Raw genomic sequence first — 20346 nt, forward strand, 5'->3', positions numbered from 1 at the left:
TAAATTCCAGTTTTATATTTTTGTTGTTTAAATAGAGTGATCACGTGATAAGTCCTGTTTCACATGGAGGGTTGTTGGGGAGGGAAAGGAATAATACCTCCAATAATAGTACTTTTTTAGCTTTTGACATTTATAAAATGGATTATATACAATATGAAAAGCATATTATACCCACTTCATTTAATATTAGAGAATTTAAGAAGTTGTCCAGATAATGTAGGGTTAGCAATCCAAATGTTGCTCCCCTTTTTTTTTCTGAATTCTTCATAATAAATTTTCATAGAGTGAATAATTGAGACAGTTTCTTATTTATTTTCTTGCCTCAACCTAAGCTAAAACATGGACCATTGAAATGTTATGTCTACTACGTACACATCGACATCTTCAAGGAAATCATAAATATTTATTTAGTATCTGTTAAGTATGTGACAGGTTAAGTGGCAGTGAATTTTACACATCTGGAGAAAAATATTTAAAGCAGTTAGAGTGAGTCAATGACTGAAATAGTCTTAACTGATTAGTATACCATTTATTTCTCAAACAGAATTCATAATGAATGGGTTTAGCCAATTGTGCAGTCTTCCTTTCCAAAGAGGAAGAAGTGTAGTATCATAGAAAGCATTTTGATAATTTTAAATATTCCAGTTTTCTAATTAAATAGGTATTATTTAACTAGACAGTTTGAATGAATTTATAATTTTATACATGTTTATGTAATTATAAGATAAAATACAGAGGTGATGTTTTCTCTACGCTGCCTCTGTCACACAGTCAATGACATTCTCCATTTACCCCTGAATTTCAGAATCATTTTATAATGTTTCTTCCAAAAAGAGGTAAGAGGAAGTTTGTATCTATTCATCCCAACAAGCTTAAGGTTCAGTTTATTCTTTTGTTTCAATTTCAATGGCATGAAGTTCTTTATTTTAAAAAAAATGCATTATACTTAAGTTCACATAATCTATAAGCTAAATTTCAGCTGCAAAACTTGAAGAAATTTGAATAGAGTAAGGTTGCTTGGTCAGAGCAAACTCATCAAGAATGTAGAAATGCTGCATTTTAAAGCAGCTCTGATACCCTGAGAGCTTCTTTGAAAAATCTCACAAATCCTGGCATACCCTGGTGAGCGGGCCTGCTCTCCTGATGGCCAGTGCCAGCTGCACTGGCTGCTCAGCCTCCTGCAGCCGCCCCACCGAGACTGCTGGCTGCCACCTCGGCGCGGTAAGAATAAACTGGAAAGTATTTTTAACTCAGCACAACAAGGCTCTGCTAAAACGCAGAGGCCTGCGGATTCAAACCAGCAGTGTTTGTCTTTTACCTTCCTGTGCGTGCCGTTCAAAAACACCTTTTCAATGTGATCGTAGTAGGCATCACACCAGTACAAGGTGCTGGTGTGAAAGTCCAGAGTTAAGCCGTTTGGCCACAGCATCTTCGAAGTCACAAAAATCTGCCGATGGAAGCCATCCATCCAGGCCTTCTCAATCCTTCCCACGCTGTCGTCTATCTCATCTTCCTCCCAGTCTGTCCAATACATCCAGCTACGGCATGACAAACAGGAGCAAACGCGTTATTTAAACTAGCCTCTGTACAGGGGGACACTTCTGCAAACTGGGCACCTCCATAAAACCTAATGGCATTCTGATTTTTCTCCCAATTACATGCATACCTGTCAAAGGGAGGAGGCGCTGGGGAGTACTGAGGGAGGTAAGCATGTGTCCATCCTTTGGACAAATGTCAGAAAGCACGCTAGCACACTCAGGGTCTCAGGGATTAAGCTAACAGTATGTGACAGATATTGATTTTCTTTGGTGTGGATAGCAAGTTTGGGAAGTGGCTTTGTGAGCCATGACTGACTATTTTTAAACGTTGTTCATTTTATAAAACATATAATCAACTAGGTAATTAAAAAGCCCATTGACTGACATGAAAACTCCTTGTATGGTTAATGATCGACCACAGGCTTTATTTTAATCTCAGGTGAGTTATTAGTTTTCAAGACAGGCACTAGGGCTGTCTGTGAACTAAAAGGCACAATCATACCGCGATTGTTTGGCCAGGTCTACTTTGTCTTCCTGATGCAAATTACCTAGTCTTTATTGCTGCTTATTATTACCCCAAAACCCACAGAAGATGATTGAGCGGCACATAAGTTTAATAACAGCAGGTTGACTGACCTTAAGGTTTTGAGATTTAATTTCTATCTCAAACAAAAGCTTCTGCATTGAAGAACAAATCATTCTGTGTAAGCTACAACAGTGGGAGAGGGACTACCGCCATCCCCTCATGAATAAGGTTAAGCCCCTCTACCCGCGCTGTTTTAGGGTCATGAGAAAGTGCTTGAGTTATTAAAGTGTAGGCTTTGATTCAGCCACCTCATAAACAACTTTGTCAAGTGCCAAAGCTCTCCTAAGCTGCTTACCCTAGAAAGGCCCTTATTAGATTCTCTACCTCTCACACTTTGTGGACCCTGAAGAATTTCTGAAGTAATCTGGTAAACATCTGTATCCATGACGAATAATCCTACAGTGATCTAAACAGGCGGATTTGGGACAGCTTAGGCTGAAACACACCATCCAAAATTTTTGTCCATGAAGCTTTTTTAAAAGTTTCTTGACAGTTTATAATTATGCTGATAGGCCTTTTTCAGACTTGAGAATGTATATTAAGATTAGTGGGTTTTATAAAATACATTCTGACCCTAGAAATAAACATGGCAATATGCTTATTTTATATCCTGTGTGCTCTTTGAGTGGTTTTATTATTGGAGCAAATTAGGAACAAACAAGAGTCATTCTGTTTGCTATAATCCTATACTGCTAGGTATAACTATTCAACTTCATCTATATATATCAACTCTGTGAAAGGAAAATGTGCAACTTTTGTCTCCCTATTGATACTTTCCTAAAATCTTAAATAGTTAATCAATGCTCTTTTATTCTTGTTGCTAATTTATAACTTGTTAAAATTGCAATTATCTTTCCTCTAGTTTTTCTTTTGAAAATAGTAACACTCTTTTGTGTGTGTACCTATATATGTACAGATAAATGAAGAAAAATGAAGAATGATAACAGATATTCTAAACATACTTTGTATTGTTTTATATTTGAAGAAATATTTTGTGATAAGATCTATTACAATGATTATTTTTATTTAAACAAAAGAAAAACATTTAAATAAGTGATGCCAACCTGATAGACTATATATGCTATCATCATCTACCCACTTCATTATCTGACTGAGAATTGTATAGTAAAAAACATTATAATCACCATCAAATAAGAAGGTTCTTAAATACAGAAAATGGAACACATAGCTATACAATAAGCAGAAACAAATATAAATATTGTTATATATAGATCTTGGGGTAGCCATCAAATCAAAATAATGTTAAGCTGGCCTTCTGCTAGTACAGCAAGAAAAAAAAAACCCTCTAATTTTCAAGTCCTGTTCAAATTAAAGTTTTTGATGAAGTTTATTCCTATCCTTTCTACCAAAACAGGCTCTTTCCTTTGTTTCTTATGACATCTTTTAGTTTTACTACCTATTACATTTAATTATTATATTATTTATTATAAATGAATTGTATTTAATGGTGCTGCATAGCTGATAATTCCAAATAAAGATAAACATAATTAAAAGCAGGGATTTTTTTCTTATTTATATATGTGTACTTGTAATACTAAGCTTGGCTTTGCTGATATTAACCATGTTTCTAAATTAAATTGTATAATCTGATGGTCAATCCTAGAAATATCGTAATCCTAAGAGTTTCTCCGTAATGGAAGTAAAACAAATTATATTGTTGAAAAAAATTGATTTGGTTGCTGTTACGGTATTTAGCTGTTAACAATAGGGTGTTATACTATTAATTGATATATGGCTGTACAAGATCCTCTATTGGGGGAAACATGAACTCAGCTTTGGACAGTCATATGGATGACAATCTGAGAAGTGAGAACTGGAAATGCAGGGTTCTAAGTTAGTGACATAAATTATGAAGTGTAGAATTATTAGGAGGAGGGAGCTCATCTGCAGTGAGTAGCTGGGGAACAATGCCATCCTAATTGACGCCTCCTCCCACTTCATCCCCATTTCAACAATCTAATTAGAACTGCAGTCTAATCCTCTGTCTCTCCTCTCTGCACCCCCCTTTTCTGTTCATATTACAATTGCTATAGTCTGTCTTTCATCCCTTTTCAAGAGAACGCCTAATGGGCTGCTTCTCATGTACTTGTCACATTGCTATCACTTGTCTTCCTAAATCATGCATTGAAAGGTGTGGCTTTTATCTTCAAACCTTCCAATTACTCTGTTGTCAGCAAAATAAATTCAAACTTTTAATCACAACATTGAAGATTTCTGCTTCTGTCTAGCCTCATCTCCATCTCTGTTCCTTCACATGCCTCCTGCTGCAGCTTTAATGAGGCCATCTCACCTCAGGACTGCCTCTGACTTCCTTTCCTCTAAACAGTTAGCTAGACTGTCCCTTCTGAACAGTGACTAACCTTATGACTGCACAGCCCAAGCCCTTGGTATAATTTTGTTAACCTTGGAATCCTATTCATCCACTAACGCTCAACTCTGTATTAAAAACCTCAGTAATTTCTGAGGATCATGTATATTGATATTAAATATTGTTTTATTTAATAGGTAATTGTGCGTCTGTGTGTGTGTGTGTGTGTGTGTGTGTGTGTGTGCCTGCGTGCATACACAAGCACACCAGATTATAAACTCCTTCAGGACAATTATTGTCTTATTAATTTATATTGATCTATATGGTAATCAAAAGTATACTTTAATGAAAAATAAATGAATCCTTAACTGACTCTATAATTGGTTATGAAGTTTTTGATAAAACACCTCTGAAAGAGTAATTTTGTTAAGCTGCAAGTAGATATTATGGTAGAAACAATGTAAATAAATCATTTTTTCCCTGAAGTTTTGCTTAAAGATACACTGCTATTTTAAATGGAGTTTTCTGAACTACAGCTTCTTCCTCATTTTAAAAATTGTATTAGGGCCAAACCACTATTTGGATAATCAAACTTGTATACATAATTTCTATTTCTACTGTCTTCCTATCCATTCTTCACAGAATGGTGAAATTAGTATTTTAATATAAACATGATTATATTAATTTCCTATTTTAACACTGAAGACAATGTACAAAGCTCTCATCCTGGTGGGCAAGGGCCCATCGTCCTTTTCAATTGCATCTGTGTCACCTTCTCCCCTGCTATCTGCAATCCAACCCCACTGTCTTCATTTCAGTTTCTCTGACACTCAATCCTTGTCCGACTAAATATCCTCAAATGTACCATTTTTCTGTAACTGAAACACTCTTTTCCTCACTGTCCATGGCTGATTCCTTCTCTGCAATGAAGTCTCAGATTATCTGATGGCTCCTTAAAGAGGCCTCTCAGCACACTTATTTAAATAGGCTTCTAGCCTCAGTCTTCACCTTGTTTCCCTTCATCACTTTTGCCTGTCTCCACACCCCTCACCTTGCAGGTAACACAAGATGCTTCATAAGGCTAAGGCTATGCCTATTTTATTAACCATTCCATACCTGGTACAAAGCTCTGGGCATAGTATATTGCTAGGGGAAAATGTATATGTACACACACATGTATATATGCACATGATAAGAATTGTAGTCTATTTGAAACTGCATAGAATGAAAAAGGTATTAGAGTCATTCTTTGTAGCACTAGTGACAAATATAAGCTCAGTTATAAGGCAATAATCACAGGGATGTAGATACTGCCTTAATAAAAAGAAAAAAATATCATATCAATCAGAATTTCACCCTAATACTACAAACTATGTAGATGCTATAGGTTTCAAATAAAGTTGAATGCCTGCCTATTAGGGAAGTGTTGAAAGAGATTCCTGAATTCGAAGAGAGATGGAACTAGTGGCTTCTAAATGCCCTCCCTAATCATATGATTCTATGATCTTTATATTTGCATCATCTTCCTGAGCATCACAAAGACCCTTTCACTCTATCAAAAGTTATTTTTTCTCTAACAGAATACTGAGAAAGAAACATTTAAAATATCTTGCTTCAAGTAGAATTAGACAGTGTGGAATAAATATTTTCTCTTAAAATTAATATTGGCTTGGTTTAAAGGTCAGATAGATGACTTGGTTTAAAAGCCCAGGAATAGAGTAGATAATTATAAAATCTACACATTCAATCACTGAAATTACTTTATAATTATGTCTCCCAGAAACACATACAATGAACTCATTCACTACTTGGGTGTCAGCCTCAGAGGAAGCACCCTGATTGTATTTGCAGCTGTTCTCCACACAAATAGTTCTAGAAAAGGTGATCTCAGCTTATCAGGGAGTCATATATTTCCTATTTAATTAAGTCTGTTTTGTATGTATGTTGTAAGATATGAAAAAATGTGATGCTTTTTGAAACAGTGAAATATAAGCCATGGAGGGGGTAAAAAACACACACACATACGTAAAATATGTACATGTAAAATATGCAATCTACTCAATTAATTCTAAGATTCTTTTAGGAATTTTTACATTTCTCTAATATTTCTATATGCTCAGTATTGTAATATAGTAATAAATCTTTTAAAAATATATATTTTATTGATTTTTTTTACAGAGAGAAAGAGAGAGGGATAGAGAGTTAGAAACATAGATGAGAGAGAATCATAGATCAGCTGCCTCCTGCACACCCCTAACTGGGGACATGCCCGCAACCAAGGCACATGCCCTTGACCGGAATTGAACCTGGGACCTTTTAGTCCGCAGGCTGATGCTCTATCCACTGAGCCAAAAAGGTTTCGGCTATAATCAAGTAATAATTCTGAATAAACATCAAAGGGAAATATGTTCTCAGGAATTGCACAAAATAGCCCACCCTAAAACAAATAGTGCACATTGTAAAGTGATGTCATGGTATGGAAACTATGGTTATGTCCAAAATTATGTGATTACCAATCAAGACTATTAGAAAAGTAACAGAATATAGTGGCTATGAGGAAAGTCTTGGAGACAAGTGGCCAGGTTTAAATCTACCCAATCTCTTAGTAATTAAACAGCCTTTTGAAGAGCAGTTACTGATTTCTTCTTTGTAAAACAAGGATTAGGGTAGCAGATAATTCAAAAGATTATTGTGGGGACTGCAGAACAGGAGCTCAGTGCCCCATTTAACTAAATGCCTGGCCCACACATCAAGTGTACAAAAAACTTGGCTATTTGGGAATACATTATATTTCAATAGACTTTAAGAAGTTAAATTGATTGATTCTCTGATTATTTATCTTGATGGCAGGTGTCTAAAATGGAGAATTATGGTGCTTGTCTGACTAAATCAAGTAAATATATCCTTCATACAAATGATTCGTTTATTTCAGTTCAACGTATTTTGACATGTTTATTTGGCACATTCTCTAAGGGAGCAAATCACTACATAAGTACCTTTTTCCAATCAGTCCGTTCGTGTGTGAAGTCACATAGGAATTTAAAAAACAAATGTATTTAACACAATTTTCCTTACATAAAGCTGATAAAGATCTCATACCCATTAACAGGATCCACCACAATCCCTCTGGGATGGGACATCTCTCCCTCCAGAAGGGTCTTCCGACTCTGAGCAGCCTTCTCCAGCCTGGCCACGTTAATGGTCTTCCTGGAGCCATCGTTTGTCCAGTAAAGGTTATGCCCGATCCAGTCTACAGCAATGCCCTCCACATTGTCCAGGTCTGAAAACAGCAGGAACAAGAAAGGAACACATGTCTCAATAGTGTCCACTAATTACGTTCTGCTTCATAAAAAGTTTAATTAAAAAAGAAATGATTTCTTCATAATGTGATTTGTGCAGATATTACCATCCCATAGAACATTGTTTAATTTTATTTTGAATGCCATTGCGCTTGTTTTTTCATTGTATGTTCTTTACGTTTATTTCTTTAATTAAAATGCTTTGATGCTGGCATTACTGCAGGTGGTCCCCTTTGCCTACCTTTACCCACCCCGCCTCCTGGCCCTCCCTTGGTGTTCACCAAATTATAGTCCTTGGTCATGGAGTGCAAATATATGTTATTTAGCTAATCTTTTCACCTTCATTATGCAGTCCCCTCCCACCCTCCTTCCCTCAGGTGCCAGACAGTCTGTCCCATGTACCTATACTTTTATTAAGGGACACCATTGCAGCTTCCATAAAATATTCTATACAATAAAAGCCTGGGTGGCATCACGCGACACCCTCCCATGACGTTGTCACAGATGGCCATCAGGATGTCATCACAAGATGGCTGGCAGGGGAGGGCAGTTGTGGGTGACCAGGTTGGCAGGAGAGGGCAGTTGGGGCAATCGGGTCCACAGGGGAGCAGTTTGGCATCAATCAGGCTGTAGGGGAGCAGTTAGGGGCCAGTGGTCCCAGATTGTGAGAGGGATGTCTAACTGCCGGGATTGGGCCTAAACTGGACAAGTTGGACATCCCCTGAGGGGTCCTGGATTGGAGAAGGTGCAAGCCAGGCAGAGGGTGACCCTCAATAGCCTTTAAGAAGTTAAATTGATTGACTCTCTGATTATTTATCATGATGGCAGGTGTCTAAAATGGAGAATTATTTCATGCACCAGGCCTCTAGTAGGCAATGATAATCCAAAGTAATGCTACAAATTTACCTAAGTCAAACACTTCACAGAAAGGGAAATTCTAACACTTTGAAAGTGAAGGTTTATAATCTATTATCACATAAGAGGTATAGAACTGAGATAAAAATCTAAGTCAGATAACCAATGTAGAGATCTTTAAAAATGCACTGCTCCTATGGAGGGTCCTGTCCTCACTTTTTGCCATTTTGTAAACTACCCTCCAAACTTTCTACAACATAGTAATCATAGTTCCATTCCTCTATTGCATGAGAAACTACTGTGAACTCCTTCTTTTCTTTCAATACCAGGGAAGCCTGCATATAAGATACGGAACTGCAACTTAGTGCACAAAGCAAGAAGTAGTACATTGGAGACAGAACTGCACATTCACACACTATCTGGCACTTATTGCCTCATATGTAGATGTAATAAAGATTTGATATAATCATATTTTTTTTAAAAAAATATTTTATTTTAGAGGGGAAGGAAGAGTGAGAGATAGAAACATCAATGATGAGAGAGAATCCTTGATCAGCTGCCTTCTTCATGGCCCACACAGGGGATGGAGCTGCAACCCAAACATGTGCCCTGACTTGGAATCAAATCTTGACCCCAATCACTGGTGCTCAATCACTGAGCCTTGGCTGGCTAGGTGCTATTACAATATTCTTTAATTGCACAACCCTTCTGACCTTGTAAAAAAGAAATTTTCTTTTGTAACCTTTCCTGCTAATCAGTATGTGCCCTGACTCAAAAAGACTAATACGACATGTGATCTGATCTAATTGAAAATCCCATTATAGTGAATCAGATATGTTCTCAATTTCACTAAGCTATCTGCTTCATTACCATCCAGTATGAGTAATCTTCACAGGTTAATTTTGCCTATGCTTTTAGAAAAGTTTAATTTTATCTTTACTTTATTGACAATTTTATGAGCACTTTCCTACTATGGCATAATGGAAAGATATAGTAGTTTTTTTTGTGTTTTTTTTTTTTTTCCTATTTATCAGAGTCTGTCGCTGATTTTGTTAAATTTAATAAATATTTATTGTTCAGATTATTACAGTTGTTCCTCTATTTCCCCCTCCCCCCCATAGCTCCCCTCCACCTGGTTCCCATCCCACCCTCTTCCTTTACCTCCCCCCCCCCATGATCCTCATCTATAGGTGTATGATTTTTGTCCAGTCTCTTCCCATACCCCCCATACCCCTTTCTTCCTAAGTGTTGTCAGTCCACTCCCTTTCTATGCCTCTGATTCTATTATATTTTTATCTTGTTAGTTGGTTTTCAAAAATTGTATTGCATTTGAATTATACTCCAGCATGAAACCTCCTTCCTCAGTACCCTTCTTATTTTTAAAATGTTTCCTTTTGACCACTGACTTGAGACTTTTATATTTTTTTCATATTAAGCAGTTTCAATATCATCTGGATTGAAAATTTGTTTCTGACACTTGGGTAAGCAATTTAGTCATTTTGATTCCTAAATTATCCACTTGTAAAGTGAAGATAATAGCACCTATGCTGTAGTGTGATAACAAAGTGTAAATTAGCTACTGCATGTAAAACGCATACTGCCTGGAACATTGTAAATTCTCAATATATGTTAGTTTTTTATTAATTTATCAGGTAAAAATATTTGATATAAATACTGGATCTTTTCCTTCTGAATGCTACTTGATAGAAATATGCTTTATGTTTTCTTAAATGATTATTCAATACTATTTCCTAAAATTTTGACTAATGACTAACTTTATCTAGAAATTATATATCCAGAATCAGTTGTGAATAAATACTAAGAGTGGAATTGCATTGAATTCTAAAAAGCAGAATTTGAATGGATTCTGCCTTAATTGGGTTGTTTGTGTTGTCTTTGAAAAACAAGTGTTTGAACAGAATAAAGTAATAGTTAGAAGTTCTGGGATCAAATAGCCCAGGTTCTGCCACTCACTACACTATTTCTCTAACTGAGGGAGTTCCTTAGCCTTTCATTCTTCAACTTCCTGATATTTAAAATTGGTGTAATGTTTCCTTGCTAGGCCAAGGAAATACATGACTATTCAAATACAAGAAAGGCGTTTGATAAAGAGAAACTTGCTTACAGTAGACTTCCAAAATTCATAGTATTATTTTGAGGATTAAATAAATTAATATATGTGAAATTATTAAAATAGGTTTTCACAGAGTAAATGTTATATAAATGTTGCAATTATATCACTATTAGAATAATCTTTCCTTTATCTACCTATCTAATCTGATAAGATAGCAGTGAAGCAATTAGCTTAGAGTGTTTTCTGATGTTGCTATTTTTATTTCTGTTTTGTTTGTTATTTTCTGTTTTGGGAATAATGAAGCTGAATACAAATTTTAAAGAAACTCTTAAAAGAGTCTGTGTGGAAACTGAGAATCTTTTCAGAATATGGTTGACAGAGAACAGAAGAAATTTCTTTCTTATACTTGTAGGACAAAGCCTGAACAATCAGTGAATGATTTTCTCAACAAATTATACATTGATAAGGGAAGTTGTCTGCCTCCATATCATATGAATAAGCCTTGGATTATTCTATAACTTAGGTGGAATGCTAAGACACATAGAGCATCGGTTTTATGTACATTTGATTTTTTATTCAAGTGGGTTGGCTTGGGGCCTGCCTGTGATTGACTATTGTAAACTCTATGACTAACATTCTTCAACATGGTGATCAGGACATATGAAGTTTTATGGCACTCTGGTTTCAGACAATGCCCATGAACAACATAGATACTATTTGCTAGCCCAAAGAAACACATGCATATTCAAATGCAAGAAAGTTGTTTGGTAAAGAGAAACTTATTAAGAATATATATTTTTTTGATACTGTAGGGTAGAGTTCAAGTAGTCTACATTCCAAATTTAACATTTGCATCTATATTGCTATTATTAATATTATTATTATTACTATTACTAGAGGCCCAGTGCACAAAATTTGTGCATGGGAGGGGGGTCCCCTCGGCTCAGCCTACACCCTTTCCAATCTAGGACCCCGGGCATCAGGCCTAAACTGGCAGTCGGACATCCCTCTCACAATCCAGGACTGCTGGGTCCTAATCACTCACCTGCCTGCCTGGTTGCCCCTAACTGCTCCCCCCCCCCCCCCACCAGCCAGATCACCCTTCACTGCCTCTGTGTGCTGGCCTGATTGCCCCTAATTGCCCCTCATGCCAGCCAGGTTGCCTCCAACTACCCCCTCCCTGCCAGCCTCATTGCTCCTAACTGCCCACTGCTGGCCTGGTCACCCCTATCTGCCCCCCCCCCCCTGCTGACCTGGTTGCCCCAGGAAGCCTACTTGTTCAGTTGTTTGGTCATCACTCACTAACCCCCCTGCTGGCATGGTCATAGGCAACCATTTTGTGAGGGCATGAGGGTTAATTTGCATATTGCCTCTTTAAATATAGGATTATATAGCTAACAACAAATACCCATTTTCATTAATCAGTGGGCAAGGACTCTCAACATGTTTGTATTTTTTATTTAAGAGAAAAATTCTAGTAAATAATGCTTTCATATATATATATATATATATATATATATATATATATATATATTAGGTTACATGTATATACATTTCATTCTAAGAGAAAAAATGAGACATCCATATAATTCATATTTTAAAAAAAGACTTTTTCATGCAGTCTGTAAATACTTAAGATATATTATTTTGGATCAAATTATTAAATAACATTCCTTTTAAACATTGTTCTATAAAAATAAATTTTACAAATAGACATAATAATAAATATATGTTTTAAAACATACATCTCATCAAAAGCTATGATTAAGTGAAAAATTCTCAAAGGTACTGATGTTATTTCCTACAATTAAAACCTACCACTAAGGAAATAAGGATGAATAAGAGATAATAATAATAATATATATATATAAATTAAAAGGAATAATTATGTATTATTTAAAAAATAAGTAAGATTTAAACATTTAAAACAAACATGCAATTTATTTATTTAAAAACTTTAATAAATGAGACAGAAAAAAAAGTAATTTAAATTAATTTAATAACTTGGATTAGAAAATAAGCATTTTCAAAAAGAGTGGAGAAAACCCTTTTCTAAAACTAAAACATCTTTATAGGTCTGATTTTTTTGCATACTACACTAGAGGCCCAGTGCACAAAATTTGTGCCTGGGGGGGTTGTTTCCCTCAGCCCAGCCTGCACCCTCTCCAATCTGGGACCCCTCAAGGGGTCTATTTTTAATAAGTTTCTCTTTATCAAGGATTGGGCCTAAACAGGCAGTTGGAAAACCCCTGTTATAATCCAAGACTCCTGGCTCCCAACCGCTTGCCTGCCTGCCTTCCTGATTGCCCCTAAATGCTTCTGCCTGCCAGCCTGATAACCCCCTAACCACTCTCCTACCAGCCTGATTGATGCCTAACTGCTCCCCTGCCAGCTTGATTGCCTCTAACTACTCTCCCTTGCGGCACTGGTCACCCCTAAGTGCCCTCCCCTGCAGGCCTGGTCATCCCTAACTTTCCTCCCCTGCAGGCTTGATCGCCCCCAACTGCCTTCTTTTGCAGGCCTAATACCTCCAAACTGCCCTCCTCTGCTAGTCTTCTTGTGACAGCCATCTTGTTTCCACATTGGGGGCAACATCTTTGACCACCTGAGGGCAGCAATCTTGTGGTTAGAGTAATAGTCAATTTGCATATTACTCTCTTATTAGATAGGATATTTATGGAAAGAAGAGAATTAAAGTTTTATATATAAAAAATACAATCTTCTACTTTTAAAAATGGATCTAAGATTTTTTTTTTTTTAAATCAACAAAAAGTCTGTGAGCAGTGGTCTCAGTATTAAGGTGCATAAGCTATCTATCCAAAGTAATGTATGTCTTGATGCTTTACTGTAGAATTTAATTAACATAATAAGAAATTAATTGGAAATCATACCCAACAATTTCCATGATTAAAGCACAGTGCCTGCATTTTTCTAAGTTAACCACGTTTTTCTATCCTTAGCATGAATATTATTTCTCTGAGCTGGAATCAAGTATTACAAAAGTGGCTGCAAGAGTGCAGGGTGTGGGTACATGCCTTAAATAACTGCATGTGCAATGTGCATGTATCAATAGATAGGCCTCAGGCCAGGGATGCAGCAACTTGCCTCAGAATCAGCACCTGGACAGCTCTCCTGCCTCATAACCAACTGTGTAGTTCAATTAATACAGATTCTCTTTTCATATTTCAATATGGACTAAGGCATGCACGCATAAGTATATGACATGAATGAATTAAACTGATTTAATTAGTAGTGTGGCAGTAAAATTTGCCCACTGAATTTTTTATCCCATGAGGTTACAGAAGTCTTTGGTCACACTGAAGTTTTTCTGTATCATCTGTCCCCAAAGGCCAGCTGAGACTAATGCTGTCATCCTCATTCTCATTCCAAGTCCATTCTCAGTTCAGTTATTAGGTCAAGGAGGGTGAATACACAAGCTACTCTCTGTCAGAATAAAATGCTTTGCTGCTGTACTTAAAGAGATATGTAAAGTACATAGAAGGGTCTTATTTTTTCAGATGAGCAAAATATATGAAAACATAGTGGTTTTCTCCTATTATCAAAAGCAAATGGTCAGTTTCAATTTGGAGGGAGGGTAATACAGAACATTTACATTTACCTGTCTATAACATTTCATCTTTGATGCAGTGATGAGCATATTAAGAGTAAAGAGAGTACCACAGCATACATTATAGTCACTAGTAAAATAATTTAAAGTAATGATCAAAATGAAAGGTTTCAAGAAATGCTAAGAAATCAATTTTACCCTACTTAGAAGCCAACAAGTTAGCCCTTTATGGTTCCAAGGATGATGATAAATGACGCAAGACTTATAGATTATGTATAAAGGGTTGTATTACTCATGGTACAGCAAGCAGAGTCATTATCAGCAGATTGGTGTCCATTCCCTTTGCTCCAAAGCCCCAGGGAAGTGAGTGGGATGGACTCATATGGATGCCTTCACAAAGTACATTGCATTAGAGCAGAAAAATTCTGAATTTAGGAAACCCAAAATCTATCTATCTATCTATCTATCTATCTATCTATCTATCTATCTCTATATCTATATACTAATAAAAGGGTAAAATGCTAATTAGAGCAGATAGACTGGACATTTTTGGACATCCTTCCAGACAAAGCCATGGTAGTGGGGTTGAGGTAGAAGTGGTTAGGGGCAATCAGGTCGGCAGGGGAGAGCAGTTATGGGCGATCAGGCTAGCGTGGAAGAACAGTTAGGGGTGATCAGGCTGGCAGGCAGAGGCGGTTCGGGGCAATCGGCAGCAGGTAGGCAGAGGTGGTTAGGGGTGACCAGGCAGACAGGCAGGTGAATGGTTGGAAGCTAGTGGTCCTGGATTGGAGAGAGTGCAGGCTAGGCTGAGGGATGCACTCCCATGCATGATTTTTATTTACCGGGGCTCTAATATATATATATATATATATATATATATATATATATATATATATATATATATATATATATATATATATATATATATAAAGCCTAAGCAAACAAACAACCAGTTGACCAGTCACTATGATGTGCACTGACCACCAGGGGCAGCCATTCAATGAAGGACCTTCCCCCTACTGGTCAGTGCACTCCCACAGTGGGAGTGCCGCTCAGTGATCTTACTGAGCTGCAGAAGCAGTAGGTGAAGCAGTGCTGGGATGAGCAGGAGCAGCATAGTGCCCGGCCTGGGCTCGGGCTCCTCTGCTGCCACTTCCACACTTCTACATCCCGTGGGGGATATTGGACTGCTGGTTTGCGAGAGGGCACAGGCCAGGCTGATGGACCCCACCGGTGCACAAATCTGTGCACCAGGCCTCTAGTATTCTGTAATAGGCAATAAATGCCCTGCCCTTTGCACTGGAGAGACACTCCATGCCTTCTTCCAAGGCTCTTTTCTGTACTAACATCCTTGTAAAGACACTTCTAAATAAAAGGCACTAAGTGCCTCATTTTAAAACATGCAAAAATGTGAGGAATCCGTGAATTGTCACTGCAGGAAAAGTCATAATTTGCTAGTCTTAATAAATGAAGATATATAGAACAAACAAGGTAGTGTGCAAATCTGACCTTAAATTATAATTCTTTCTGGGTTCAGGCTATTGCTCTCATTGTCATTCACTATTGATTTATCCTACCACACCTTAAAGCACATTGTCCAGTGAGTCATATGTGATGGTTACTTTTATGAGTCAATTTGGCTAGGGCAAAGCACACAGATATTTGGTTAAGCATCAGTTTTGGATATTGCTGGGAAGGTATTTTTAGATTATTTAACATTTAAATCAGTATACTTTGAGTAAAGTAGATTTCTTTCCATAATCAGGGTGGATCTCTTTCAATCAGTTGAAAGTATTAAGAGAGAACAGACATGTTCTCCAGGGAAGCGGGAATTTGGCTTCTAGACTGTCTTTAAATTGGACCTGCATAATCAGCATTTCCCTGGGTCTACCTGAATAATACACCATCACCACTCCTATAATCTGAAAATGATTTATCTGAATGCTCTGGGCAGCAGAGGTAAACTCTCATATTCATCCTTTCCTCTTTTACAATATATATTTTACTAGAGGCCCAGTGCACCAAAATTTATGCACTGTATGTTTGGGGTGGTATCTTTCAGCCGAGCCTGAACCCTATCACAATCCGGGACCCCTTGTGTAGGGTCCCTAGGCCTGGCTGGTGATCAGCGCCTACCTAGACTTTCCTCCCCCAAAGGCTCCCATCAGATGGCCCCATCCCAGCCACTGCCACTGCTTGACATCTGTGTGGCACTTCCTCTTCCCTCCCCTGCCACTGGTCACCTCCCTCTGTGGGCAACAGGCATGGGGTGAGATCGCTTGGCTGCCCTGGGCCTCCCTCTGTGGAGTGATCATGGGATGATGACAGAGCCCCCCCCCCCCCCCCCCCCCAGACCAATTGCATCACAGTTGCCTTGGCTGGCCTGGCACCAGTGAATGTCATAGTGTGGTCATCCAGAAGGTGGCCTGGACAATTGTTCTGCTGTTTGGGCGTTTGGTCGATTTGCATATTACATTTTTTTTATTATTATAGACTAGAGGCCTGATGAATGAAAATTCATGCAAGAGTAGGCCTTCCGCCGAAACCGGTTTGGCTCAGTGGATAGAGCATTGTCCTGTGGACTGAAAGGTCCCAGGTTCGATTCTGGTCAAGGGCATGTACCTTGGTTGTGGGCTCATCCCCTGTAGGGGGGTGTGCAGGAGGCAGCTGATGAATGATTCTCTCTCATTGATGTTTCTAACTCTCTATCCCTCTCTCTTCCTCTCTGTACAAAATCAATAAGATATATATTTTTTAAAAAGAGTGGGCCTTCTTTCCCCAGGCTGCCAGCACTGGCTTCCTTCCAGCACCGGGACCCAGATGCTTCCCTCCAGCCACCAGCAGTCACCCTGGACCCAGGCTTCGCTCTGCCCCTGGCTTCATCCTGGAAGAGTGTCCAGAATGATGCCCAAATGACATCTGGTCTAATAAGCATATTACCCGTCTATCATTATAGATTGATTTCGGAGAGGAAGGGAGAGGGAGAGATAAAAACATCAGTGATGAGAGAGAATCATTGATTGGCTGCCTCCTGCATGCCCCACACTGGGGATAGAGCCTGCAACCCAGGCATGTGCCCTGGCTGGGAATGGAACCATGATCTCCTAGTTCATATGTCGATGCTCAACCATTGAGCTACACAGACCAGGCATCATATTCATTCTTTTCGATGAACACTGCAACATATGTACCATGGAAGGGAAATTAGCTTCCAATTTAAGAAACCTCCTACAGATATGCAATGAGTATATAGCTCATTTTATAATAATTCATTACAAAATTCTCGATATAATTAGAGTTGTGCTATAAATATTTTAAATATTTTTATTTTCTGTGTGTTATGATGTTTTGTTATCTTTCTGAAAAACCTTTCCATGAGGGGTGGGGTTTGGATTTGGGGAGACTGCCCCTCCTGGAAATAGCCAATTCTTTAGGATAGCAAAGGGTCCAGCCAGGAACATGCCTATGATTTGTAAACTAAGCAATCCAGAGCCCTACCTCCTCTACCCAGTCCCTGGACCCAGGAAACAACATTCCTCTGCAGAAATCATCCCAGATCCAGGTATCAGGCCACCAGTGACCTGCTACCTGGTCACTGGGCTAGAGTTTAAAGCCCAGTAAATTATTCCAGTTAGCCAAACCTAACCCATTTATCCTGCCCTGCCTTGCCTTCTCCTTGGAGATCTTAATAAAGACTGTGGCCTAATGCTTTGCCTTCACTTTTGTCTTCTGCTTCCTGACCAACCTGGAGTCTTTCCCACATAGTCCTGTGTAGTATGCTGTGCCTCCCATTTCTAGGGCCTGCGACTATAATAAGCTTTGTTTTGTGAGCATTCTTCTGTATACTCTTGTGGCCACATCTGTCTAACCAACTCATGAAAAAAAAAATAATAATAAAGTATGAGTCCTCATTGTGAGTCGGGGAAAAAGAAAGTAATTTCCATTGATGCCCTTGTGCTACCCAATCTGCCTACTTGTTAAGAGATAACAGGGCAACAATTGCTTGAACTTCTGAAGGCAAAATATCACAGCAGCTATTCTTGCATATTCCTTTTAAGTCCTGTGAAGTAGCTTAGAATTTATTAAAACAAAATGATTTGGAACGTATTGCTTTAATACTGAATTACTCAGTCTCTTTCATATTAGATGAAAAGGCAGCTCTATTAGAAATCACTTTTCATTGTTATGTGTTCTAATGTGTTTTATATTTTGCACTTGATCATTTAAACATTCAAACGGTTGCAACACTTCAATTGGTAATTTTCACTGAACTTCTTAAACAAGGTTGCAGCACATGCTTTGCTCAGGCATCTTGTTTAGTGAAATATACTGATGATTAAATTTCAAGTTGAGCTTAAAAGCCAGAGCCATACTAGTAAATCTTCATTGTTTTATCATCACCATGACAAAGAACAATGTGTCATCTCATGTGAGCATCCTGCTAGAGCTTACCTTTCCATCCTACATTAAACGAGTACACTTGTTTCAGACTCACTTTAACACCCAGAGAGAAAAAAGTATAGTTTAAATGCATGTGTGGGTGATGGGTAAATGTAATACATCAAGTCAAGTCCTTAATAGTTAATTTATTTCAATAAACCCTTCCATAGGGATTGAAGAGAATACAGTCACAACACTTCTTGGTCCACTGGAAGCTTTAGAAACTAAAGCAGTAAGCCAGGAGAACATATAATAATAAAACTAGGCAGAAACCTATCTGCAAAGCCAGTATTTTAGAGATAAAAGGAAGCTAAAGAATCATATAATCTAATGTCTACATTCTACAATTAATTAAATGAATGGCCAGAAAAATAAAGTGATTCACAAGGACCCACAGTTAGTCAGGAGTCAATACAGTATGCCTAGAAATTTGACTCATATCCCAATGTACCTATCTATTCATGTTAAAGTTTAATCTCTAGAACTGTAAATGAAAAATCATAATCAGTAGCAAGAGTTAAGGAAAATTAATACAAGTAATGACTCCTTAAAGGGAAAGAGTGGGGCATGGGGGAAAGGGACTGGAGATCGATAAGATCATGAAGTGAAGGATGCTTCCTTCACCAACTTTCTAATAAAAATGTATTATTCTCAATAAACTATAGCTTTAGTTTCTTACTAAAATATATGTGATGGCTAACAATGCAGAGACTCAACAAATGTCTATATGAAAGGAAGTCAAATATTAAATCAAATGTAAGAAAAAATGCAGACACTGTTATAAGAAGATACATGAGACTGAGAAGACAAAACTACTAAATTCATTATGAAAAAAAATGGTAAAATTTAAGAAAGGTTTTAGTTAATCATATGGAATCAACATTAATATTATGATTTCACTTTCTGTGATATTGTAAAATAAGATGTTATTATTAGGGAAATGGAATGGGGAATATATAGAAATTCTCTGTACTATATTGAAATTTTTCTACTAGACTAAATAAAAGTAGTTCAAATTAATTTTTAAAACTGAGTAAAGCATGTAACACAATATGTAGGAAAAAGGAAGATAGCTGAAATATTGATATTAATGCTATGGTTTCTAACAACTTTGTTGCAGTAAGCTAAATAAATCCTCATGATTTCACAGAAAAGCCATAAAGATAATTAGTGCAGAACAAATCATCTAAATAAGTATTCAGTAGAAAACCATTCAAGATAGGTGCACAATTATGCAAAAAGACAAAAACATAATTTGAAGATGTGCAAGAAAATGAGATGTTGATTTAGAGTGCCTGGGAAAGTGTATTAAGACAGGAATGTCTCAGATGTGTTAGCTAAAAATCATAATTATTTTTTTAATTAAAAATGTTGTAGAATTTGAAATGAATCATGAGAATATGGAAAGTTCACCAGGGAACCTTCAAATTCAGTAAATACCAATATAACTTCAGATAATCAAATAATAGTAATGATTGACTTGATTATTTTTTTAGAGCAAAAAAGAATCATGCTTCAGTCAGTCTTATCTCTGTTTTATCAGTTTAATTACTTTTTTAAAGTAATGGCAACCAAATGAAAGGACCCATTCACTCAGTGAGTAGCAGTGGTACAGCTGCTGTATGCCAGGTGCCTTTCTAGGTTGTAAAGATCTGTA

At 37.4% G+C, this 20346-nt stretch overlaps 1 protein-coding gene across 1 annotated transcript in view; it reads right to left on the bottom strand.

The window, feature by feature from the left end:
- Window positions 1–20346, bottom strand: part of LRP1B (LDL receptor related protein 1B) — a 1553318-nt gene that overhangs the window by 624251 nt on the left and 908721 nt on the right. The window contains exons 12-13 of the mRNA XM_084892846.1: window positions 7553–7733; window positions 1319–1538 (exon numbers count right to left, since the gene is read on the bottom strand). Coding sequence (XP_084748972.1) covers window positions 1319–1538; window positions 7553–7733 — 401 coding nt within the window. The remainder of the gene's footprint in view (window positions 1–1318; window positions 1539–7552; window positions 7734–20346) is intronic.

The sequence above is a fragment of the Pipistrellus hanaki genome (genome assembly GCF_964339955.1).
Source record: "Pipistrellus hanaki genome assembly, chromosome: 8".
In the NCBI taxonomy this organism is placed as follows: Eukaryota; Metazoa; Chordata; class Mammalia; order Chiroptera; family Vespertilionidae; genus Pipistrellus; species Pipistrellus hanaki.